At 37.0% G+C, this 26,642-nt stretch overlaps 1 protein-coding gene across 5 annotated transcripts in view; it reads right to left on the bottom strand.

Moving 5' to 3' along the window:
- Positions 1-26,642, bottom strand: part of FER (FER tyrosine kinase) — a 351,355-nt gene that overhangs the window by 202,020 nt on the left and 122,693 nt on the right. For 4 of the 5 annotated variants that reach the window (XM_060201250.1, XM_060201251.1, XM_060201249.1 and 1 more), the window contains one exon: positions 4,867-5,109. The exons of the other annotated variant lie outside the window; for it this stretch is intronic. In XM_060201250.1, the coding sequence (XP_060057233.1) occupies positions 4,867-5,109 (243 nt within the window). The remainder of the gene's footprint in view (positions 1-4,866; positions 5,110-26,642) is intronic. 5 annotated transcript variants of the gene reach the window in all.

The raw sequence follows: 26,642 nt of genomic DNA, 5'->3' as shown, positions 1-26,642 counted from the left end.
CATATACTACGTGTGCTTAACTGAGTGTGCCACTGAATCACTCCAATATTCAACATATATTTAATCCTCCACTCTCCCCATATCACATTTTAAAAAATCCAATAAAAGTCACTAATAACTTCACACATTGCCAAAATCAAATAGTTTTGCCACCTGCGACGGTGGGGTGTGTGTGTGTGTGTGTGTGTGTGTGTGTGTGTGTGGTCTTATCTACCTCTCCACCACAGTATACACACTCTATAACTGCATTTCCTAAATTATTCTACTTTCCTCGCCTGTTTTAATTATACTGTCCACTCTCAAGGCTTAATCTCTAGCTTGAGAAAAACAGCCCAAACTAACTGCAAATTATTTCTAAGCTAATCTTTTCTGGGTAAAGTCAGGACACCCAAACTTAAACCGCAAACTGAAATCATTAATCTGACCTGCTGTTGCTCACTTGCTAAGCAAAGTCAGAGTGACTTTGGTCACTGAACATTCGGGACTCATCCTCCATTCATATTTCTCTGTCCCTTTCACATCAGAACTCATTTATGCATTTTTCCTTTCACATAATAATCCCTCCCCGAAAAAATGAAAATCTATAGTAATTTATAACGTGTAAATATTAAAATCTGACTAAAACCTAAGTTACAGGTTAATATTTATGTGAATTATCAATTTATTGTTAAGTTTATCCATCCTCATTTACAGAAAGTACATCAATCAAGGCATCGGTATTGATTTCTTGTTGGCAAGCTATTTTTTGTGATCAATAATAGCTTTCTTTTGTTGTCGTTATTGTTGTTGCCCTTGTTTGTCATTGTTGTTGTAGTTGTTATTGTTGTTGTTGTTGCTATCATCATTGTTGGATAGAACAGAGAGAAATGGAGAGAGGAGGGGAAGGCAAAGAGGGGGAGAGAAAGATAGACACCTGCAGACCTGCTCCACCGCCTGTGAAGCGACTCCCCTACAGGTGGGGAGCCGGGGCTCAAACCGGGATCCCCAAGCCTGTTCCCCATGCTCCGCACCATGTGCGCTCAACCCGCTGTGCTACCGCCCAGTTCCCAATAACAGCTTTCAAGTTTAGGCTATTTGTTGCTATGAACATGGGTGTAACTTGTGGATGAAAGTGTGTTGTAGAAACCTATCACAAGAAGATGAGAGACTGAAACCATGTATTTCCTGTACAGTGTAACCTACTAATCCCTAATAAAAAAGAAAAAGAGGTTAAGCGCAGGTGGCTTGAAGCGCAAGGACCGGCATAAGGATCCTGGTTCGAGCCCCCGGCTCCCCACCTGCAGGGGATTCACTTCACAGGCGGTGAAGCAGGTCTGCAGGTGTCTTTCTCTCTCCCACTCTGTCTTCTCCTCCTCTCTCCATTTCTCTCTGTCCTGTCCAACAACGACAACATCAATAACAACAATAATAACTACAACAACAACAAAAAAACAAGGGCAACAAAAGGGAAAATAAATAAATAAAAAAGAAAATGGAGATTGAGTGGCGGGAATTGTGTGGAGTTGTACCTCCCCCCATCCTATGATTTTGTTAATGTCTCCTTTCTTAAATAAATAAATAGAAAAAGAGTCTCTGGAATCAACTATTTACCAGCTACCATCCTCCGTCTTATTTTAAAATTCATGGTAATGGGAAATATGGTTTAGAATGGCCTTCCACACAAATGCTAAAATCATCACAAACAAGCAGCTAAAGATACAGAGAAATAGAGATGGTAATTCAGAAAACACTTTTTTTCCCCCTCCTTGGTTATCTCTGGGGCTTGGGTGCCAGCACTAGGAATCCATTGCTCCTGCAGCCATTTTTTCCCCCTGATTTTTTTGGCTAGGACAGAGGAAAATTGAGAGGGAAGGGGAAGACAGAGATGGGAGAGAAAGCCACCTGCAGACTTGCTTCACCGCTTATGAAGTGACACCCCCCCACCCCGCTTCCCCCAGCCAACATGTGGGAAGCTAGGGGCTCGAACCCGATCCTCTCAAGGGTCCCTGCACTTTGTACTATGGGCTTTTTTTTTTTAAGATTTTTTTTTTTAATATTTATTTATTTTCCTTTTTTGTTGCCCTTGTTTTTCACTGTTTTTGCAGTTATTGATGTCATCGTTGTTGGGTAGGACAGAGAGAAATAAAGAGGAGGGGAAGACAGAGAAGGGGAGAGAAAGACAGACACCTACAGACCTGCTTCACCACCTGTGAAGCGACTCCCCTGCAGATGAGGAGCCGCCGGGGGCTTGAACTGGGATCCTTACACCAGTCCTTGCGCTTTGCGCCACGTGCACTTAACCTGCTGTGCCACGGCCAGACTCCCAGTACTACGTACTCTTAACCCAGTGCTCCATGGCCCGACCCCGAGAACATGATTGATAAATCAGCTGAAGGGTCTGCAAAATAGCTTAGTACATTGTTTTGCTAGGTGTGCGACCCAAGTCAGAGGCTGGCCCACAATTTATTGAACAAGTCGAGAGTCTGGTTTCTTTCCCTGACTCTATTTTATTCTTCCTGCTGAAAAAGTAAGCTGGAGGGAGAGTAGGGCCTCACCCGATTAGGCTCACATATTACGGTGCACAAGGGTCGGCAAAAAGATCAAGGTTCGTTCGAGCCCCACTCCACAACTGCGGCAGAGAAATGCCTAACTTTCTCCCTCTCTATCTCCCCTCCCCTCAAATTCTCTGTCCTATTGAATAAAATAGAAGGGGGGGGGGGCGCTGGGATCGGTGGATTCATAGTGCTGGTATGGTACCGGGTCAGCCCAGTGGTGAGCCATATAAAAAATGAAAATTTTAATACGAAAGATTGAACCAAGGACTAAGGAGCTAGCATAATGGTTATGCAAGAAAACTTCTATACCTGAAGCTCCAGTGTCCTAGTTCAATCCCCAGCACCACTACAGGCCTGAGTTGAGCAGTACTGGTCAGATATATATTTTAAAAAAGAAGAGAAAGAGAAGGAGAGAATGAAGTAATCAACGAGAAATAGTAAATGTTGTATAACTATCTCCACAAAGTCTTAAAGACAAAGACAATTTGGAATAAAAGTAAAGGAATAATAAATGCAACATTAAGGTCTACTTCTCAACACTGAGTTAATGAACAATCTCCAGAAAAAAGTTAGTTTACCAGAACTTATAAAAGAATGAGGGAAAAGTCATTCTAGGAAAGACGGAATCAAACATAATCCAACACACACACACAGAGTTCTACAATTTCACAAGTTCTTTTTCAGGACTAGGATGTTAAAATAATTATGTAAAAATACTCTCATGACTAAGGTATCAAATCCCAGGTTCAATCTCCAGCACCACCATAAGCCAGAGCTCTGATTATAAAAATAAAACATTATTTTTCACAATTTAACATTCTCATTTGAAACTCATAATTTGATTTACTAATATATATTGTGAATCTAGAAGAATGACAGCTTAAAGTTCTGGGGCTTTAACTAAAGGGTTTCAAGGATGCAAGCAATTAAGTTTAAGCTGAAAAATAATTCATAAATATAATTCCTGCATCCCATGATGACCCTGGGTCCATACTCCCAGATGGATAAAGTATGGGAAAGCCACCAGAGGAGGGGATGAGATGCAGAGTTCTGATGGTGGGAACTGTGTGGATTTGTACCCCTCTTACCCTATGGTTTTGTCAATGTTTCCTTTTTATAAATAAAAAAATTATATATATATATATATATATATATAACTCCTCACAGCACAACAAATTTCAGATAGAATGCCATTTCTACTTTTCATAGAAATTATAGGTAATAAACTATAATATAGAATTAGCGTGCTCCTGCTTGGTAAATTAAAACATAAGAATTGACTGTAAAGGGCGTCGGGTGGTAGCGCAGCGGGTTAAGCGCACGTGGCGTAAGGCGCAAGGACAGGAATAAGGGTCCCGGATCAAGCCCCTAGCTCCCCACCTGCAGGGAGTCGCTTCACAGGCAGTGAAGCAGGTCTGCAGGTGTCTATCTTTCTCTCTCTCTCTGTCTCCCCTTCCTCTCTCCACTTCTCTCTATCCTATCCAACTACGACAACAATAAAAAAAGGGCAACAAAAGGGAAAATAAATAAAGAAAATAAATAATTGACTGTAAAATAGGAATTAAGCAATATACAGCCATGTAACAGTGAAAAGTTCTGTCAAATATTATAACCAGTTTTTAATATATAGCAAGAAAACTTTTTTTTCTTTAATGACAGAAACTAAAAATAGGAAGATTAAGTTGGGCTTAACAATGATAAAGAAAACTAAAATACAGAAATGTCCTTTCTTTTTCTTTGTTGTCGCTGGAGCTTCACCACTTTAGGTCAACTTTTTCAGATAGAAAGAGGAAGACAAAGAGACAGAGAGAGAGAGAGAGACAGAGACAGACAGACAGACAGACAGACAAAGATTTTAAGAAAGACGACACAGCACTGAAGTTTTCCCCTCCCCCCAACACAGTAGGGGCAGACTGAAACTAGGTAGCCTGCCTGGCAAAGCATACAAACTCTCAATTGAATGAACTTACCAGCCCTGAAATATAAAAATCTTAATCTGCTTTCATATTTTAAATTACACAATGACTCTCCTCAGATATAAAAACTCAATTCTTCTTCCTCCCAATGTTTTGTAATAGCAGAAATCATATATTTTCCTCATATCTGAATAAAAGAAACAAAAAAATGGAAAGGGGGGAAGCCACCTTTCTTTTCTAATAGGTGTGGTTTGGCATTGGAGTAGGCAGTAGTCCTTCAAAAGAATCTTATCAGTTATAATCAAAAGTCAAGAAAAAGCATTATTTTCATTTGAAGCTGAACAAAATGCATCATTTAATTAGGTCTTAATTTCTGGGCCCTATCAAAGTAGGCCTGAGAAAGCCTTTTTCCTTACCTGTTCTTTTTTTAACTCTGATGTAGAGGGAGCAGAAGACTCAGAAGAATGCCTCAAAGTGCGAGTTTTAGGAGCTCCAAAATCACTATCAGGTCCCTGCCCACTCTCACATTCACTTTTATCCTCCATCTTAAGAGAGCTACTGGTGATAGGCTCACTGAAGACAATTTCCCCAGAGACTTTGTGCCAAAAAGCAAGATAGAAAGACACAGTTCTGAATCTCCTATTTGAAGCTGTCTCCCCCTATTGGCACGGAAGAATACCAGTTAGTTCTGGATTCAAGGAACTGCTGAAGTAACTAATAAATCCAATTTGTTCACTGAGCAATAAAAAGGAAATCTTTGTGAACTAAGTGAAGATCCACACTTTAAGAAATAAAACAATTTCATAATTGAACTTTTAAAATTAAATAACTTATTTTCTTCCTGTACAACTTGTAGAATTCTGTAAATTTTAGGAACTTGGGTCATGCTCTGTTCTCTTTGAGAACAGAGCAAACATTCAAACACTTCTGGAATTAATAGCTTGCAAAAAGCTGTGCTACATTTTTATCTTAATCCTGTGGCATTCAGTTATTACCAATGCATAATTCCTCAATGCTTTATGATTTTTCTGACTCAAAGAGAAAGCATAAATGGTCAGGGAGGTCACTTGGCAGTAAAGCATGTTCTTTACATGCTGGAGATTCTGGGTTTGATTGATGGAAACACATGAGAAATCAAAAAGACAAAACATACCAAGGTCCATAAAAGTTAGAGTGGTGCCTTGACACCTCCTTCTCCCTCTCCCTCAAAAAAATAAAAAGAAAAGAAAAAGAAATCAAACTGGACCCGGAGGTGGCTCAGCAACAGAGTATATACCTTACCAAAAAAGAAAAAGAAAAAAAAAGAGAGAGAGAGAAAGAAAGAAAGAAAGAAAGAAAAAGGAAGGAAGGAAGAGAGAGAGAAAGAAAGAAAGGAAGGAAGAAAGGAAGGAAGGAAGGAAGGAAGGAAGGAAGGAAGGAAGGAAGAAAGGAAGAAAGAAAGAAAGAAAGAAAGAAAGAAAGAAAGAAAGAAAGAAAGAAAGAAAGAAAGAAAGAAAGAAAGAAGAGAAAAGGAAAGAGCGAGAGGCCAGGCGGTGGCGCACCTGGTTAAGCACACACTTCACAGCGCAGTTGGACCACGGTTCAAGCCTCTGTTCCCCACTGCAGGGGGAAAGCTTTACCAGTGGTGAAACAGGGCTGCAGGTGTCTCTCTGTCTCTTTCCCTTTCTCTATCTCCCTCAACCCCCGTCAATTTCTCTCTGCCTCTATCCAATAATAATTAAGTAGAAATAAGGGGCCGGGCAGTTAGTGGTAAGTGCAGGGATCGATGGAAGGATCCTGGCTCGAGCCCCGGATTCCGCACTGGCGGAGGCAGAAGGCAGCTTCACAAGCGGTGAAGCCAGTCTATAGGTGTCTTTCTCCCCCTCCCACGCTCCCCCCCCCCCTCTTTCCCACTCTCAATTTCTCTCTGTCATATGCAATAACAACAACCAAAAAAAAAAAAAAAAAAATGGCCACCAGGAGCGGTGCATCCAGCCCCAGTGATAACCCTGGAGACTAAATAAATAAATAAGTACAAATGTTTTTTTTAAAAAATATTTTATTTTATTTTTGAGAGAGATGCAGACAGAGAGAAACACCAGAGCACTGCTCAGCTCTGGCTTATGGTGGTGTGGGGGACTGAACCTGTGACTTTGGAGCCTCAGGCATGAGAGTCTGTTTGCATAACCATTATGCTATTTCCCCCACCCACAAATATTTTTTTTAAAAAAATGAAAAAAGGGAGTGCCGGCTGTGGCACAGAGGGTTAACACATAGTGAAAAGCGCAAGGACCCGCTCAAGAATCCCGCTTGGAGTCCCCGACTCCCCAGCTGCAGGGGTGGGTCGCTTCACAAGTGGTGAAGCAGGTCTGCAGGTGATCTTTCTCTCCCACTCTATCTTCCTCTCCCTTCTAAATTTCTCTGTCATATCCAAAAAAAAAAAAAAAAAAAATCAAAAAATGGCCACAGGAGCAGTGGATTCTTAGTGCAGGTATGGAGCCCCCAGTAATAAGCCTGGAGGCAAAAATAAAAAAGGAAAAAAGAAAATTAAAAAGAATGTTAATTTTAAGACAAAGGATTCTTAAAGTCTCAATACTAAAAAAAGGGGAGGCTAGGGAGACAGCATAATGGTTATTTAAAAAGACTTTCATGGCTAAGGAACACAGGCCTCAGGTTCAATCCCCCAGCAAGACCATAAGCCAGAATTGATCAATGCTCTTCTCTGTATCTGTCTCTCCACCCACCCCTCTCTCTCTTTCTCTGTGTGTGTGTGTGTGTGTGTGTGTGTGTGTATGTGTGTGTGTGATTTTATTCTTTGTATCTCTTAGTAAATAAATGGCTTTTTTTAAGTCTCAATAAAAATGAAACTTAAGGGAGGGACAGCAAGAAATTTCATCTGGGAGTGTCTATGCACATGATGACAAAATAATCCTGGTATTCAGGCCACTAGGAGCAGTTTTGGCACTGTAGTGCCTTTCAATTCCTCCCTCAGTCTCTTTTTCTGTTTCTCTTTATTTGAAAAAGTCAGCCTGCAGCAATAAAGCCCTGGTGGTGACAAAAAGTAAAATAAAACAGAAATTTTAAAAAGTCCTTTTAACAAAGACTATATGAGTTTAACATACAAGGTGATAAAATTGGAGGATAGAGTGTTTAGACTGTTTAAATATAAATAATCTCAAAATATAAGACTCTTACTTGATAATGTATTCTATACAATTTGCTTTTGCCAGATACACCTTTGTTTTATTTATTCTTTTTATTAAAAAGGAGTACCATGAAATTATTCAACACCAGATATTGTCTTCACATGCTGTGCCAAGCATTCTTGAAAATGGACTAAAATTCAAGTAACTTCATAAAAATAACAAAGAAAAAGACAAAAAACATTTATTATATATAATGATAATAGACCACAAAATAGACATCTCCTTTAAACCACTTGCCTCCTTTTCCAGCTGTAAGTACTTTTGGAAAAAAAGTTCATCAATGCATAGACAGTGCCTCGAAAATTGTCTGGCTAGTAAGTGGCTGATTCAGAATGCAAAAACAGTAAATCTGGTCCATAATCTATGTAGTTAATTACAATACTATTTATCTTGGGTTAGGTCCCATCTTCACTTCCCCAAAAGTCTTGTCTTGCTCAAAAAGAAGGCTCAAAGAATGAACTGGCAATTTATTTTGTCTCCTGCTTTAGTTTGCTACACTCAGGAAAAACTAAAAATTGATTCCCATTAGTCCTCCCTTGGTTTTTTTCCCCACTATACCATTTTATTTAATTACTTTATTTTTATTTTATGTTACTGTTTTTGATGAAGGGAACAAACCCCGCACTTCATACAATACATGACACTTTTTTTTTATTCCAGAGCTTGACTCAGCTCTGGTTTATTGTGTTGCCCAGATTTTAACAGGGAAGTCTGGCGCCTCAGATATGAAAGTCTGTTGCACCACCAATGATACTATCTTCCTTGCCTGACTTTTAAATTCTAACTATATTTTTCCATCTTTATCAGTTTTTTCTATTATTTATTTGAAGTATTTTATTTATTCATTTTTTATCAAGACAAAGAGAAACTGAAAGGGAAGGGAGAAATAAAGAAGGAGAAAGATAATCAACAAAAGCTACAGCACTACTTCACTTGTGAAGCTTTTCCTTGTACATTATACCATGTATGTTTCATCCATCTTTAATACATTTTTGTGTGTGGTTTTATTCATTTATTCTTTAATATTCACTGCACATTTACTAGGTGCCTCATGTAAAATCTTCAGGCTCATAAATCTGAAAGCAGCTGTAGAGATAAATCAAAATTACTTTTTACATACAAATGTATGTCTACAAATATAAAATCTAGTGGGAGTCAGGCGGTAGCACAGTGAGTTTAGCACACGTGGTGCAAAGCGCAAAGACCGGCTTAAGGATCCCAGTTCAAGTCCCCGGCTCCGCATCTGCAGGGGAGTCGCTTCACAGGTGGTGAAGAAGGACTGTAGATGTCTGTCTATCTTTCTCTCCCCCACTCTGTCTTCCCCTCCTCTCTCCATTTCTCTCGGTCCTATCCAACAACAATGACATCAATAACAAAAACAACAATGACAATAAAAAAAAAGGGCAACAAAAGGGAAAATAAATAAATAAATATAAAATCTAGAGAAACTGGACTTCTTCCCTTTTGGTCTAGCCCAGAAAAATGTTAATTCAGGTACTTCTTCTATGGTCATCTGTTCCTTTTGCATTTTTTTTCTCAAACTAAAAACAATTTGATGCCATGTAGACACCAGTTTAGCAGGTTTTCACATCATTTACACAGTTAATAAACAATGAATGCTGTTATTTCCATTAAGGTATTTCAGTGATACTGGACCAAAAACAGAATGGCTTAAAATCCCAGAAATTTGTTTTCTAACATTTCTAAAGACTACAAGTAGGAAATTGAGATGTTGGCATGATCATGTTCCCTCCAGAACCTTTTAAGGTAAGATACTTCCTTGTGTTTTTTTTTTTAATTTTATACTGTTTTTTATATTTATTTATTGGATAGAGACAGAAACCAAGAGGGAGGGGGTGGTAGAGAGGGAGAGAGAGACACCTGCAGCCCTACTTCACCACTCATAAAGCTTTCCCCCTGCAGGTGGGGGACTGGGGGCTCAAACCCGGGTCCTCGAGCATTGTAATACATGTGCTCAACCAAGTATGCTACCACCTGGCCCCACTTCTTGTCTTTTACAGTTTCTGGTGGCCACAGGCATCTTCTGTTTATGGAGCACACCACTGTCTTCACACTGCTGTCTTTGTTGTATGTTAGTCTCGCTCCTTTTCTGGTCAGGTCACCAAATGTATCAGATACCCAACTCTAAAGCCCTCCTTTTAGCTTGATGGCATCTATAAGCCAAATATCCATTAACTCAATTCAAAACAGATACAAGCAGTAGTTGCTGATACATGTCGATCTTCACCATATTTCTGAATCTTTTTCTAGGTTCATTCTATAAAGTTATTATCTACCCAACAGTAACTTAATATTTAGAACATGGATAGACTTTATCAAAGACTTTCCTAAAAGCAAAGTCTCTATTTTATATACCCTGTTGATGTTATATAAAAGAACTCTAGGAATAATTAGGCAGGTATATCTCCCTTTAAAATCTAATTTCTGTGGGGGGTAGATAGCATAATGGTTATGCAAAGAGACTCTCCTGCCTGAGGTTCCAAAGTCCCAGGTTCAATCCCCCACACCACCATAAACCAGAGCTGAGCAATGCTCTCATTAAAAAGAAAAAAAAAATCTAATTTCCTCAGCTAAGGACATACATAATGTTTATGCAAAAAAAAAAAAAAAAAAAAAGAAAAGAAAGAAAGAAAAAGAAAAGATAGCATGTCTAAGGTTCCAAAGCCCCAAGCAAATCCAGGCCCCATACCAGCACCACCACAAGTTAAAGTTGAGCAGTGCTCTAGTAAACACACACTTACTTACTTGCTCTCTTGTTCTCACACTCGCTCTCTACCTCAAATTTCCTCAAGGAAAATAATTTATTAGGTTGTTTTATTGAAAGTCATGATGAAAAAAGTACTATTTTTCAGATTTCACTTATAATTAAAAAAAATTTAATGCTGGCCTAGTTAAAAAATTATATATATATACATATATATATATCCTCCTCTATGTTGCCAGACATTGTTCAAGGCCAAAGAAATAGCAGTAAACAAAGTATCTTTCCTCTTGGATCTACAATTTGGGAGCTAACAAAGAGAACATTGAAAAATAGATGCTGAAAACATACACATATATATATATAATCATAATTAAATGAGTACAAATATGTATATGTACATATGTACATTATTCAGCGCAAAGAAAAGTTTAGAATAACGAACCCTATAGTAAATATTAGCAAACAAATTGCTGTAGGGGTAGTGACAGTAGTAACAGTAGCAGCAGTAACAGTATTAAACATATAGGGGAAAAAAGTGCTAAGGAAAAGTGTAGTAATATAAAAATAATGATGACAGAGAGTAGAGAAATGACAAGAGTCCAATAAGGATAGGGGAGTTGGAGACATATGTTACAGGAATGACAGTTTAGCTAAAATGGTAAAGAAGAAGGTAGTCAGCAATATGAGAAAACAAGCAAAGAGTACTAAAGAGAAAGGAGACAAGCCCTGGAATAAGCAGAAACTGGAGGGGCTCAAAAGGAAATACAATCAGCATGGTAGAGTAAAATTTTCTCCAGAGGAGAAGGACTAAAAGACATATGAAAAAATGCTCCAAGTCACTCATGATCAAAAAAATACAAATAAAAACGAGATACCACTTTACACCTGTAAGAACGTCACAGATTACTAAAGAGAGAAACCACCAACTGCTGGAGGGCTATAGGGGAAAAACCACCAACATTGCTGGTGAGAAAATAAATTGGTCCACCCCTGTGGAAAGCCATCTGGAAACTCATCAGAATAAGAGAAATGTGCCTACTGTATGACCTGGCAATTTCAGTCCTGGGGTTTATTCAAATGAAACAAAGACTCCTTTCCAGAGAACTATGTACACCTGTGTTCCTTGCAGCACAATTTGTAATAGCCCAAACTTGGAAGCAACCCAGAGGCTCAATGACAGATGAGTGGCCAAGAAAGTTGTGGCAATATCCATGAGGGAGTACTATGAAGTTGTTAAAATGATGAATTAATCTCCTTTGCCATATTTTGCACAGAATTTGAAAATGTCATGTTAGGTGAGATAAGCTAGACTGAAAAGGGCAAATACCAAATTACCTCACTCATAGTTGGAATCTAAGAAGCAAGGACAATTGGGAAAAACATAATGTAAAACTCGAACAGGATGTGGTATATTGCACCAAACCAAAGGATTCTGGGAAAAAATGCAAAAGAGATGAGATTGAAAGTATCTGAGATCCTGGTGTAGGATGGTGGGGAAGGATCTAAATTGGGGAAAGGACTGCCTTTCAGTCACATACTGTGGGGAGATGAGAGGTTCTACCTATGTATCAGCAACTATAATGTAAAATACTTTATTTTATTTTATATATTTATTAATGAGAAACACAGGAGGAGAGAGAAAGAATCAGGCATCACCCTGGTACATGTGCTGCCAGGGATTGAACTCAGGACCTCATGCTTGAGAGTCTAATGCTTTATTCACTGCGCCACCTCCCAGGCTACACTACCCCTAAAGTAAAACACTACCCCTCCCCCATAAATGGGAAAAAATCAATATAGTGAAAATATAACAAATGAAAAAGAGTGATAATCAATGTGGAGAGAGACATGCAGATACAAGAAATCGCAATTGATGGCAAGGAATTTTAATTTTTTAAAAAATTTTATTCTAGTCTATGTTGATACTAGACATAAGCATGAAATAAATGAGGAAGCATTAAGATTCCTCAAGTCACAGCATAGAAATAGTATATAGGAAGTACAAGGAATTAGACAGGGCATCTGGTTGAAGCAGTTCAGTGTAGAACGGTGGATTTCATGCAGTGGAAATACTGATGAGAAGTCACAGTAAGGTAGTATTTTAGAGGTAACAACAAGAGAATCTGGCAAAGCTATTGGAGAAAGCTGAGGAGTGAACATAAGAGTTATTCCCAAGATTTTGGTTGAAGATGATGCCATTTACTAAGAAATAGACTACGGCAAGAGCAGCAGATTTGAGGATTCTGAGAAGTTAAGCTTGAGCTGATCAGTCCAATGACTAAATGAAATGTTCAAATTCAAAGCCAGTCTTCATAAATGAAGTTCACTTTAAAAGTGAACTCATAAATCCATGCAAATTAACTGTCATACCTTATTTATGATACAACAAAGAATTATAAATAATATGAAAAGCTAAAGCATTATTTTTATATATTCAAGAACTCTGTTGTAAGATGATAACTTTTGGCTGGGCAGGCATGCTACAAAAAAGAAAAAGAAGAAGAAACCTTCAATATAAATTTCAAAGCTCTATGCATTTATTTATTAAGCAAAAAAGGATAAAAGTACCTCAGTTTCAGACATTTAGTTTCTCTGACACTGAGCTCCACCTACTGGTAATTTCTAACCTTAGTGTATTATACTATGAAAAAGAAGTAAAATATACTAAAGTGAACTTTAGACACCAATATAAATAATACTGAAACCCCACTCTTAAGAAACATCACAGTTGACTTGTTCTTTCTTTCCAAGACCAATTGTTTAGAGCTATCTACCAGATAGCACACTAGACAGTTCTACACATATTTCATTTTCTCATTAAGTTTTTTAAATAATTCTACGAAGTTTCTATGACTTGCTAGATTTTACTAGTAAGTAAGGTGCGCCACTTTTTAGTCATATGTTCAATAGCACAGAGGATTTGAAGAAAGGTATCTCTTATTAGTTTAGCAGTTTGGGCAGAACATAAACTTTAATTTGCATAATGGTTATGCAAAGAGCCTGAAGCTCCAAAGTCCCAGGTTCAATCCCCCATACCACCATAAACCAGAGATGAGAACATAAACTTTTAAAAATTTATTTATTTATTCCCTTTTGTTGCCTTTTTGTTTTAATTATTATTGTTGTCGTCGTTGTTGGATAGGGCAGGGAGAAATGGAGAGAGGAGGGGAAGACAGAGTGGGGGAGAGAAAGACACCTGCAGACCTCCTTCACCGCTTGTGAAGCGACCTCCCCTGCAGGTGGGGAGCTGAGCCTTGAACAGGGATTCTTCCGCTGGTCCGTGCGCTTTGTGCCACATGCGCTTAACCCACTGCTACCGCCCGACTCCCTGGGAATATAAACTTTAATGTCAAATTTTGGGTTGAAATATGATCCAATTCCTTAATCTATTTTTTAAAAACTTTATTTTATAGGACAGAAATAAATTAAGAGGGGAAGAGGAGACAGAAAAGGAGAAAAACAAAAACACCTGCAACATGGTTGCCACTACTGAAGTAGTCCCAAGTGGGGACTGGGGACTTGAACCTTGGTCCTTGTATAACTCTACTGTATATAATCATGTGCAATACCATCTGGACCCTAAACTTCTTCATCTCTTTAAGCATTAATATTTACAACTGAAAAGCTGGACTGACTCCTTATTTGCAAAATTATTTGCCTGTAATGATATTCTATATATCTAGCATACAATTAGTCCCTTTTAATAATTCTATTAAATAACATATTAGAACAAATTACTATTTTTAAAAAAGTGTTACATTACCTAGCATTAATGAAGCAAATTAAGCTACTCTCAAAGAATGACCTCTGAGGAAATTTAAAATTTTGAATTATAATAAATACCACATAAATGTACTATATCTAGAAAAATCCTCCAAGATGAAATATTCAATATAATAACCAGGCTTTTAGTACTCTTTCATATTTTCTTTAAAACATATAGAAACAAAAATATTCCCAAAATGAAATTGAGAACAATCAACTCAAACATAGGGAGACATCAGCATGCATAGAACACTAAATTTGCAAGCAAATACTCAGTTCAATACTGACAATTCACCTTTAATCATCCTAAATACTGTTCAGTCCAAACAATGGAGAAGCTTTGCATAATCTTATGGTGGTATGTCTTCATAAGCAAATAAAATTATTTTAACAAAGTATTTCCAATAACTTTCAACAAAAATATAGGTCTTCAAAAAATCAAATCAGCTAATATTTATTAGTAAATTATTCTAATATTATAGAGTAACCTTCAGACAAGTATAGAATTGAGAGCTTTTCTCAGGAAATTTAATTATCCTCTGCATAGCCAAGTGTAGCTAACAGAAATGATGGTAAGAGAGGATCATTAAAAGCATATCCATTAGTCTCAGCCTACATTATATATTCTTAAATAAAAATCAATTTAGAAACAGCTGCATTTTAGACCTCCAAAAAACTGATTTCAGTTTTATGGCATCCACTCCCACTAAAGGATTCTAGATTCTGCAGAGATGGCTTTATGAATCTCTCTCTTGCAGTAACTGTAGCAGTATTGTCAAGGGCACTGTCAGTGGAAAAATCAATAGTAAGGCCTCCAGTAAGAAATCCTATTAGACTAAATACAATGAAAAGCTTTGCTTCCCCTGCTATGTGACATGCTTTCTTTTATTTAACAGTAAATGTTAATGTCTTTATCTCTCTTCATTTTGGTCTTTGGAAGGTTGAAACAAAACTATAATACTGCATATGCTACGCTCTATCTATATAGTATCTCCCAGTCTTAATATTCTCTATTTTTCCTGATTCTTTAATATGGATATTTTACTGATTTTAAATTGGTTTGCAATATTCTAAAATTTCAGAAGTGTAGCTTCACATTAGAAATGAATTTTATATGCTACCACATCAATTGGTTCTGATTTTATTTACTATTTGTATTTCCTGACTTTTGATATTAGCTACCACATATACTCTGGGGACTAAAGCAGAAAATGAATTAATAAATAAATGAGCCCAAATGAATGAACAAATGTTAAACCTATACAAGACTCATATTTAATATGTTATTTATTAAAGAATTTATTTATTCATGAGAAAGACAGGCAGATAGATAGAATCAGACATCACTCTAGTACATGTGCTGCCAAGGACTGTTATTTAATAGGAGAGAAAAACCCAAGAGCACTGCTCATTTCTCACTAATGGTGATACAGGGGATTGAACCTGGAAACTCAGAGCTTCAGACATGAATGTTTTTTTGTATAACCATTCTGCCATCTCCTCTGCCCAAACCTTGGCATTTGAAATGTACAAATCCCTTGATTTCTCCCCATGAATTAAAATAACAGCCTGATTACTTCATCAAGCTCCCAGCCAATACCAACCCCCCAGGCATAATGATTCCATTAAGTTTCTGTTGTATATTTGTTTGTCTTTATTGGTAGGTTAATAGATTACAGTATAGTTTTTGATACACACGGGTTCAATCTCTCATCTCCCTGTGACAGGTGTCTGCAAAACACTCTCACCCCCAACTTAGGTCCTTTTCCCCAATACCCTCCCTGTCCTATTTCTTTCCCTCCCTCCCCAGAGTCATTTGCTTTGGTGAAATACAGCTGAAGCTAAAGCACCACTTTTTTTACTTTCTTTGGAAAACTGGAAGGACACAGAAGAGTCCCCACCCACCCACACACACACAAAGAAACACATACAACTGGGTGGTTAATGTAATCGGATAATTACAGTATCGTCATTGACAAATGGGTATAATTTCTCATCTCCCATGGTAGGTGTCTGCAAGACATTTTCACTCCCCAACATAGGTCTTTTTCTATTAATATGCACCAGGACCTCAAAGCCCTCTGTAACTTCCGCCCCCCCCCCCAACTACTTCCTTCACCAGAGTTCCATGATGGTCTAATAAGCCAAGCCCAGTCCAAGTTTTACATGTGTTACATATATAATAGATAGCAGGGTAATCTTTGGGGCTTGGTGCTAGCACTATAAACCCACCTCACTTGGCAGCCATTTTTTCATCTCTCTCTCTATTTTTTATTGGATAGGACAGAGAGAAATTGAGAGGGGATCAGGAAAAAGAAAGGGAGAAAGAAAGACAGACACCTACATGGCACACTTGTTTCACCTTCCTGCAGGTGGGGAGGAGGATCCTGAACCCCAGTTCTTTGTGCCTGGTAGCTTGTGAGCTCATTTGAATGCCCGACCACATGGTCCCCAAGAAGTCATTTTCCCCAAAAGTCAATTTCAATTTCTCACTTTCTGATAGTGAGAAATGAGAAAGAGGCAACATCCATAAAAGTCATCTAAGAAACATAAGAAATGACAGACAAACATTTAATTGTTTTTGAACACAACTTTGGAGAACAAGAAAGATTTTTTAAAAAATGGCTAGTTCATATTATTTATTTCTCATATACTAAATATTCCATATCTGTAAAAATAACTCCATCACCTTAAAATTATGGTATATTTTTAAAAATAGAAACAAGTATATATATTTTTCTTACCAGAGCATTGATCAGCTTTGGTTTATGGTGGTGTGGGAGGATTGAACCTGTGACTTCGAAGCCTCACACATTGGTCTCTTTGCATAACCATTATGCTATCTACCCCCGAAACAATTACAAATTAATTCCCCAAGATGAGTTTCAAAAGTATGTGTAATCACTAATTACTTTTGATGATGTCAAAAAGTGCATGTTAAGTCAGAATAAATATAATTTTAAAATAATCAAGAGTATTTGTAATATTAAACATTCTTTGAAATAAAAATGGTAACCTTATGGATTTTCATTATGCCAATGAGACTGGCAAAGAACCTATCTGATTAAATGCATTTTAATTCAATATGACAATTGTAGAAATAAAATGCTCATTTATTATACTAAACAAAAAAGTTGAACCCCTGTCAATTACATTTTCCTATTTTTATACTTGGGAATTAAATCCTTGAAAATGTAACTAAATATGATGAATCTGATTACAGATATTATAAAAATCTACATAATTCCATTATGCACAGAGGAACAAAAGGATTGCACCACAACTTTCATATCATGTAGTTATCAATGAACACAACAGAATTTAATAGCAATTTTTATCCTATCAATATACATATACTGGAGACTAGTAAGTGGCAATGATTATGAATATTTCATAACATTTAAAATAGAAAAATGCTCATTATTTTAAAATTATATGTATCTGAATAAATACTGCTAACAATAAGCTATATTTGAATGTTGGTATGTTCCCTTCCCCCCGACCTCTGAGAAGAATTGGTTTGCCCCTTGCTAGTTTCGCCCCTGCTTTCTCCCCGCCCCCTATGCTAAGGACGGGAGAGTCCCAGCAGCAGCTGCGGAGAGAGGATGATGGAGAAAAGCACATGGTGTGGTGATTTGCCCATTCGTGAATAATGATTAAACTGCATTCTCAGCCCAGCCATGTGTCTCTGGTCATCTCTGTTACCCGCCCGTGAAGCCAGCCCGGATAAAACAACATTTGAATACTATGGCATTATAGAAAATTAAAGTGGATATAGTGGATTTAGGGTATGCCCATGTTCTTTAGTAGGTTAACCACAGAAAGTTTCTCAAAATGAGTGTAGTAGCCAAAATATTTTTGAGGACACAGTGCATCTTGGCCCCAGTTAAACTTGGAGGTACTCTAAATGTCCAATTTGCCCATTTATGAGTGAACAATATGTTAATCAAGTTTTATGTGCACAATTGATTTCTAAGAGCATTACAAATTAATTACTTTATAAAATGCACTTCAAAATAATTTACCCCTCTGTCTCACTGTATTAGGTGTTTTGTTCTGTTTGCTGTTTATATACCAAGAATATGTATATACCAAGGGAGTTAAACACTTGACTAGAAACTGGAATCTAAAAATTGATTTTTGTTTTTCATTTTGCAACTTCAGGCTGGGTGAAAAAACCTACTGAGCATTTAATATTTGTCAGATACTTTATTAAACATCAGGGGATTTATATAAGAAACACATACAAAATGAAGTCTTTATAATAATAAAGTCAGGGCTCTATCATTCTCAATGCTATCGCCTAATTGACCTCTCAGATGTTCCATCCATTGAGCTTTTCACAAATAGTTTATAATTATTTTCTTTCTAGTTCAGCATCTAACGTTGTAATGAATGATTCTTATATCCAAACCCTCAAAGTTCCTTGGACATATTCAAACTCAACAACGCTCAACCATTTTTCAAATTCAGAATCTGATTCTATCATTCATAACTTGGGACTTAATAGTCAGCACTGCTCCACTTAATATTTTCAAACTCCTTTGATAGCTACTTCTCAACTTCTTACCATCTCAATTTTTTGGTCTATCTATAATTATCCAAAAACTATATAAATAAGGGCCCTGAATGGTTCCAAAATACTTATGACAGAATTTCACTTTCTATCTTCCTTTCTCTCGTTCTTCTTTTTTTAAATATTTTATTTATTCCCTTTTGTTGTTTTATTGTTGTAGTTATTATTGTTGTTGTTTCTGCTATTGTTTTTGTTAGGACAGAGAGAATGTAGAGAGGAGGGGAAGACAGAGGGGAGAGAAAGATAGACACCTGCAGACCTGCTTCACCGCCTGTGAAGCGACTCCCCTGCAGGTGGGGAGCCAGGGGCTTTAGCCACCTGCACTTAACCCGCTGTGTTATCGCCCGACTCCCTCTCTTGTTCTTCTTAAGAACACATCTGGTGGCTATGGTCAATTTTTTTTTATATGCCAGAGTAATCCTCAGTTTTAGATGACAGTGATGAAAGGGATTGTAGTTGGGACCTTTGAGCTGCAGACATGAAAAATTGTTATATATATCACTATTCTATCCATCCCGCAACCCCTCTCCCCCTTCCTCAAAATCCATTCTGAATGGTCAGGTTCCTTAGTAGGTAATCAGACAAAACAATATAAGGTCTTTAAGCACATAACTTAGAGAAAGTTTACTTTTCCATCAAAAAGTAGAAAAAGCAGGTGGGGGTTGATAGCATAATGGTTATGCAAAGAGACTCTCATGCCTAAAGCTTCAAAGTCCTAGATTTAATCCCCCACACCACCATAATTCAGAGGTGAGCAGTGCTCTGGTAGGAAGAGATAGAGGTAGAGGTAGAGGCAGAGGTAGAGGCAGATAAAAAAAAAAGAAGAAGAAGAAGAAGAAGAAGAAGAAGAAAAAGCCACTGTAACCATTCTTTGGGGATGAAGCTAGGAAGTGTTCATAGAACAGATTTCTTCTGATTTGAAATTTCCAAAGGCTGCTTTGACTAGAGAATACAGAACAGGTTGGAATGAGGCAACTGTGGATAATGATAGACTAGTTAAATAACTCATTATGTTTTAACTGCATTTCTTAACCAAATTTTCATTACAACTGGGGTTTACTTTTTTCATGCTTTATTATATACTTCATCTAATATAAATATTATCCATGTGCCTTGTCCGATTTTAATTGGTACATTACAATTTTATAAACCAAGAGAATGATTTACTTACATATTTTAAAAGACGTTAAATTTTTGTCATATATGTAGTACTTATTTTTTCATTTTTTTTCTAATACAGAAAAACATTCACTTATGTTTTCTGTTAACAGTCGTGTTGCTTTAATTTTACATATATAACTAATATATGTGAAATTTCTTGTTTATGTGACATGATCTTAAGATTAGTATTTAACAAGTATGTAATTATTTTTCTTTCTTATTTTACTTTATTAGTGATTTTAATTATTTGTTTTTCTTATCTTTCCCAAGTTTCTTATATTTCCCAACAAAATGATGATATGGTTGAGGGAGAAATATCCTGATAGCTATCTTGGGGAAAATGTGGAAATGTACCCTTGTGACAACAATAATCCCATAAATCAATATTGCCTCAATCAAGTAGTACTGGGAAATGTCATTCTATATTCTCATATAAGTATTGCAGATATACTTATTAAAAATTATTTTTAAATATTTATTCCCTTTTTGTTGCCCTTGTTTTATTGTTGTATTTATTATTGTTGTCTGTCTTCGTTGTTGGATAGGACAGAGAGAAACGGAGAGAGGAGGGGAAGACAGAGAGGGGGAGAGAAAGATAGACAGCTGCAGACCTGCTTCACCGCTTGTGAATCGACTCCCCTGCAGGTGGAGAGCCAAGGGCTCCAACCGGGATTATTACATCCGTCCTTGCGCTTTGCGCCACATGCGCTTAACCCGCTTGCTACCGCCGGACTCCCTTATTAAAAATTCTTACACATAAGCTATGTATTATTTTCTATTAACCAGTCTCTGAATATTCTTATTCCATAATTATGTAAAAGAATTAGCGGCTACTCCAAAAGAGTTCTAGAAATATTAATACTATGTCTAATAAAGCCTTCCATGGTCCAGGAGGTGGTGCAGTAGATAAAGCTTTGGGCTCTCAAGAATAAGGTTCTGAGCTTGAGCCACAGCAGGACATGTACCAGAGTGATGTCTGGTTCTTTCTGTCTCTCCTGTCATTCTCTTATATTAATATATCTATCTTAATATATTTATTTTATAATAAATAAAATCTTTTTTAAAAACTTCCCTTAGTTAAGATGCCATTATTGATTTGCAATTTTCAAAGTAAACCTGTGATCTTAAAATTAATAACTGAGTCTAAATTTTTTAGCTATTAATATTGTGGAATCATTTTCTTCAGAAGACTATAATGAAGAGAAAATTTAGTAGGACTAAAATTTTTTCATTAGGCACCAAATTAAGCAATTAACCATAACATGTACTTATCTTCTTTATGAAATAGTTCAATTAAAGAAAAGAAATAAATGTCATAAAATAATTACAAAAACTTAAGACAAAATAATTTGGAGATAAAAGTATATAAATCTCCACTAAAAGCCCAGTCAAATATACACACACACACAATTAAAGCCAAAAGATAAAAGCATCTTTATACATCAATCTTAAGACAAATGTTACTCAGTTTAACAGAGGAATTAGCAACCAAATTATAGACAATGAAATAGTGCTGTAGCTCCTCCATCCTCCCTCCCTCACTCCACTTTGTTCTTTTATTTCTGAAAGGGTCAATCAGGAGCTATCAGCTGCAGACACCCATCATGAGATGAGAGGATTTACCTATTTGACAAAAAAAAACTATACTGTGAACCATTAACCCCCCCAATAAAATAAAGAAAAAAAGAAATTTATACATCAAATAAACACATAGTATAATATAAACTGCTAAGTTCATATTATGTTTCAGACCCATAGGAGAATTTCATAACAGCAATGGCCTAGAAGGTAACTGGACTCAGGTCTCTTGACTGGTAGGGCAGTATTTTCCTCAGTGTATTTAATGAGGAAGACATAGAATTAACATTTGTTAGAAGTGCACCAGCCAAAATGGAATAAAGGAGTCCTTTGAGCTAGGAAAGGTCTCACCAGAATTATGAAGCTGAAGAGTTGACGTCTTTGGACACAGTCCGAAGTGAAATATGCCCTGGTGGTACTAGTTTCACTGATTAATTTGGGATCAGCAAATGCAGTATCAATTGGTATGAATTGAAAGAAGCAAGCAGGAAAGTGAGCCCCACCCTAGAGGTTCCAGGACTGGAAGAAATACAGGCTTTATAGAGAAAGGGGAAGGTTCCTAATGTCTTAAAGTTTAATAAGGGCAAGAGATAGTTACTGCTATAACCAAGTTATTTGGCAATTGGGTTAATTTTGCCCATATTAAGTGGAGAAGCAATTACAGAAGCCAGACCTACCACCTTCTGTACCCCATAATTACCTTGGGTCCATATTCCCAGAGGATTAAAGAATAGGAAAGCTAAAATGGGAGGGGATGGAATACAGAATTCTGGTGGTGGGAATTGTGTGGAATTGTAGCCCTCTTATCCTGTGGTCTTGTTAATATTTCCATTTTATAAATAAAAATTACATAAATTTAAAAAGAATTAACATTTTTATATATCTAAAAAAAGTATAGCTGAAGATGAAAAAATACATATAAACTTTCAACAGTTTATTCAATATGATCTTCTAATGTCATTTCATTTTAGTGTTTATTAACTGGAAAACAAACACAGAGGAGCCAAACAGTTAAGCATACATACTACAGTGCACAAGGACCCGGGTTTAAAGTCCCTAGTCCCCACCTGTAAGGGGAAATGCCTCACAGGTGGTGAAGTAGAGCTACAGGTGTCTCTCTCCCTTTTCTCTCTTTCTCTCTCTCTCTCTCTCTGGATCTATCTACCCCCTCCTAATTTCTCTCTGTCTCTATCCAATAATAAATAAATAAATAAATATTTAAAAAGGAAAAATTAAAACAAAATTTAAAATAATCAATGTTTATTCAAAATTTAGTAATCCAGGTATTTTTATTATTCATAGGCAACAGAGTCTTCTCCCTCCTAATCTGCTCCACACAGAATATTATGTCTTACAAAACTAAAATTAAAGGATAAAATAATCTTTGTATTAACAGAGGATTAAAATTACTCAAAATGTCTTTAGAACTGTTCATCCAATCACTGATCAGAAAAAAAAAATTCTCTCTTTTCATTCACTATTTCCCAAGTATATTTCAGTGCATTATGATAGGTTAGGGATGTTCTTTGAGTAATAGGCTAATATTTCCAGATACATAGTATTCCATGTTTTATTTCCCCTACCGGGTATTTGAGGAAAAACTTAGAACACGGTGTATTCAATGCATCTGTTTTTCTATCTTCCTTATTTTGTTTTTTATTGCCACCAGGCTTATCATTGGGGATCAGTGCCTTCACAACAAATCCACCACTCCCATCTGCCATTTTCTTCTCTTTGTTCTCTTTTTTTTTCTCTCTCTCTCTTTTTTCCTTCCTTCTATTTTATTGAATAGGAGAGAAGTTGAGAGGAGGGGGAGGGAGACAGAGACACTCACAGCCCTGTTTCTCCACTTCTGAAGTGGCTCTCCTTCAGGTGGGAAGTGGGGGCTCAAACCTGGCTACCTGCTCATAATAATGTGTGAGCTTAGCCAGGTACACCAATGCCCACCCACCTTCCCCATTTAAAAAAAAAAAAAAAAGATATCATTATTATTAAATAAAACAGAGAAATTGAGAAAGGAGGAGAGGGGTATTGAGGGAGTGAGAGACACCTAACTCCTACACCTCTTGTAAGCATCCCCCCCCCCCCCGCAGGTGGAGAGTGCAATTCCAACCCAAATCCTACTGTACACACTCAGTTGGGTGTACCACCACTTTGGCCCTAATGAATTTGTTTCTTTTAACTTAATCCAGTACATTTCAAATGCTCAAACTCATTTTTCTCTGTGAAACACTTTGGGGGTCACATATTTTAAAAGTAATTATTTACTACTGACTTACAAAATGATGAGCTAACAGGGATATCATTCCACACCATTTTCACCACCAGAGTTCTGTGTCCCCATTCCCTCCACTGGAAACTATAGTAGTTCTTCCAAGGTCACAGTTATGAGTGACCATTATTTCTAATATTTGCCACCCCCCCCCCATTTTTTTCCATGATCCTGCCTCTTCTTCCTTTCTTAGTCACACCTACACCTATTGATACTTCCAAATGTCTTCCCTTTATTCCTCTTTTCTCTCTGGGTCTTGATGGGCTTGGAGTTTAGAGCCTTCTGGTTATCTTTCCCTAACATTTCTCCTCTAGTGGTATGGACAAGAATTCTCTTGAGGGTGCATAAGGTGGGAATTCTAGCTACTATAATTGCCTTTCAGCTGGACATGGGTCTTGGCAGGTTGATCCATATCCTTAGCTTGTTTCTATCTTTTCCCCTAGTGAGGCAGGGCTCTGGAGAGGTGAGGTTCCAGGATACATTGTTAAGGTTGTCTGCACTCCTCAATCTCTTACTGATTGCTATTCTAGTTTAAGATCGTATTCAAATGGAGACATCCCCCACCAACTCTTCATCTTCACTATTCCAGTCTTTAGGTCCATGATTGGTCAACAATTTGTTTGGCTTTGGATGTTAACTCTCTTTTCAGCCACCAGGTTCCAGATGCTAGCATGATGCCAACCATACTTCCCTGGACAGACAACCCCATCAATGTGTCCTGGAGCTCCTATTCCCCAGAACCCCACACCACTAGGGAAAGAAAGAGGTAGGCTGGGAGTATGGATCAACCTGTTAATGCTCATGTTAAGTGGGAAAGCAATTACAGAAGTCAGACCTTCCACCTTCTGCATCCCACAATGACCTTGGGCCCATACTCCCAGAGGGTTAAAAAATAGGAAAGCTATCAGTGGAGGGAATGGGATAGAGTTGTATCTCTCTTATCCTATGGTTTTTGTCAGTGTTTCCTTTTTATAAATAAAATTTAAAAAAAAAACTGGAAGAAACCAACTGCAATTGAGATGACAACTGAAATGTCCACTACATGACTCTGAGTCTTATTATACTATCATCATAATAAAATTTCTGCTCTGGTTGAAAGGAGTTCCATCATGTATCTGATGCTCTAATAGTTCTTAAACAGACAAATAGATATATATGGGCAGAAAAGAGGACTCCAAAATCTGGAAAAACTCTACTTTTTCTAGAAAATGCCCTCCTATCCCAACCCCCTTCTTCTTCTAGCATTTGCCCTTCTTCCGTAGCCAGTTAATGGCTTTGAAAGTGACTGGGATCCATGTGGATTCAGTCGGCTAGGAAGGATCGTCAGTTTCCCCAGTGAATGGGTATTCACGGGATGCACCATGGGAGGGTCGATCCAATGCATCCCTCCCAACCCCCTAAACAATAATTAATTCATCTATTCTAAGCAATAGTCACCCTACTCCAAGCAGATCTCATGTAATCTGAAACTAAATGTTAGTATAGTGTATGGTAACCAGCTGTGGGAATGAGCTAGACTGGAAGAAGAAATGTGAGACGAGATGCTTGAAGCTGAACTCGTGTGCTGCCACAACCAAAGTTCTCATATATCACCATGACAGAGAGCTGGTGATATCTCTGAGCAAGTAGGTCACCAAGTGAAGACTACCTGCACTTCCTCTTTCCCCATTTCAATAAATCGGACTGTTCCAGCTACTGGTGTCTTTTCTCTGAATTCTTTCTTAACTCTGGCAAGAGTCTGTACTCAAGATTGCAGGCACACTTTTTCTGTCTTCCAGACTGCTGTTCTCATCTTTCATGACAAGCCAACCAAACCCCTGTCCAGTAACAACATTACTTGCCAAAAATTTACAATGTCTTAATTATAATTTATTAAATGAGTGCAAGAAAAGTGTGAAAAACCAACTTAAAGCAGTTAGTTTTTGTTTGTTTGTTTTTTTATCATCGCTGGACTTCACAGCTCCAGCATCACTTTTTCAGATGGAAAGACAGAGATAGATAGAGAAACAGAGAAAAAACAGTACCACAGCACCAAGGTTTCCTTCAATGCAGTGGGGTCCAGGCATGAACCTGGATCTTGCCCATTACAGAGTAAGTATACTATATAAGCAATCTTAACAACCCAAGCAGTTGGTTCTTTTAAACTACAATAACTCTCTGAAATATCATTTTCTTCAATGATTATAAAAAAATAATAAAATTCCAAATGTTCTAGATAATGATTAACCATTACAGTTTACTTAAAAAAAAAAAAACCTAGTTCTTAAATTCTTTTAAGCATATGGGAATAAGTTAACAACTAGTGAATTGAATAGCTATGCTCTGTTCTATGCTGAACCATGCTCAGAGAAAAAATGATTTTGTAGGTGATGTTTTCAAAAGTCAAAAGGTAAAAAAAACAAGAATGCATATCTTAAGAATGTATATGTCACATATTTATCCATAAAGCATAAAGGGGATACAGCAGGGTCCATAGTTCATATACTAAGATACTTATTATTATATGGCAGGAGAGTAAAGAAGAGCAGGAAATTATGTTATAATTAGAATCTAATATATAGAAAAACATGGCTTAGTTAATAATAACAACAACAACAATAATTTAAGTACTTTATACTCATTTCAATATATAAACCATTTCCAAATGCAGTATTTTCTCCTATGGAGATGTTTGAATCCATATAAAAATTAGATTTTATTATTTATAACCCCATTACATAAACTAAAATGTATCATGACACCAGCTGTAGCAACAGTATAAAAGCTTTGTTTCTTAACTGCATCCAACTGTCCAAAGAACACGTAAAAGATGTATCTCAGGCTTTTTCACCATTAATAGTATTAACATATTAGGTTAGATGACTTTTTATTGGGAACTGAAGGAAGAAGATGGTATGTGCATTATAGGATATTTAGCAATATCATTAGCC

The sequence above is a fragment of the Erinaceus europaeus genome, chromosome 11 (genome assembly GCF_950295315.1).
Source record: "Erinaceus europaeus chromosome 11, mEriEur2.1, whole genome shotgun sequence".
In the NCBI taxonomy this organism is placed as follows: Eukaryota; Metazoa; Chordata; class Mammalia; order Eulipotyphla; family Erinaceidae; genus Erinaceus; species Erinaceus europaeus.
The sequence above is the reverse complement of the archived record's forward strand: the minus strand, read 5'-3'. Positions and strand labels throughout refer to the sequence as shown.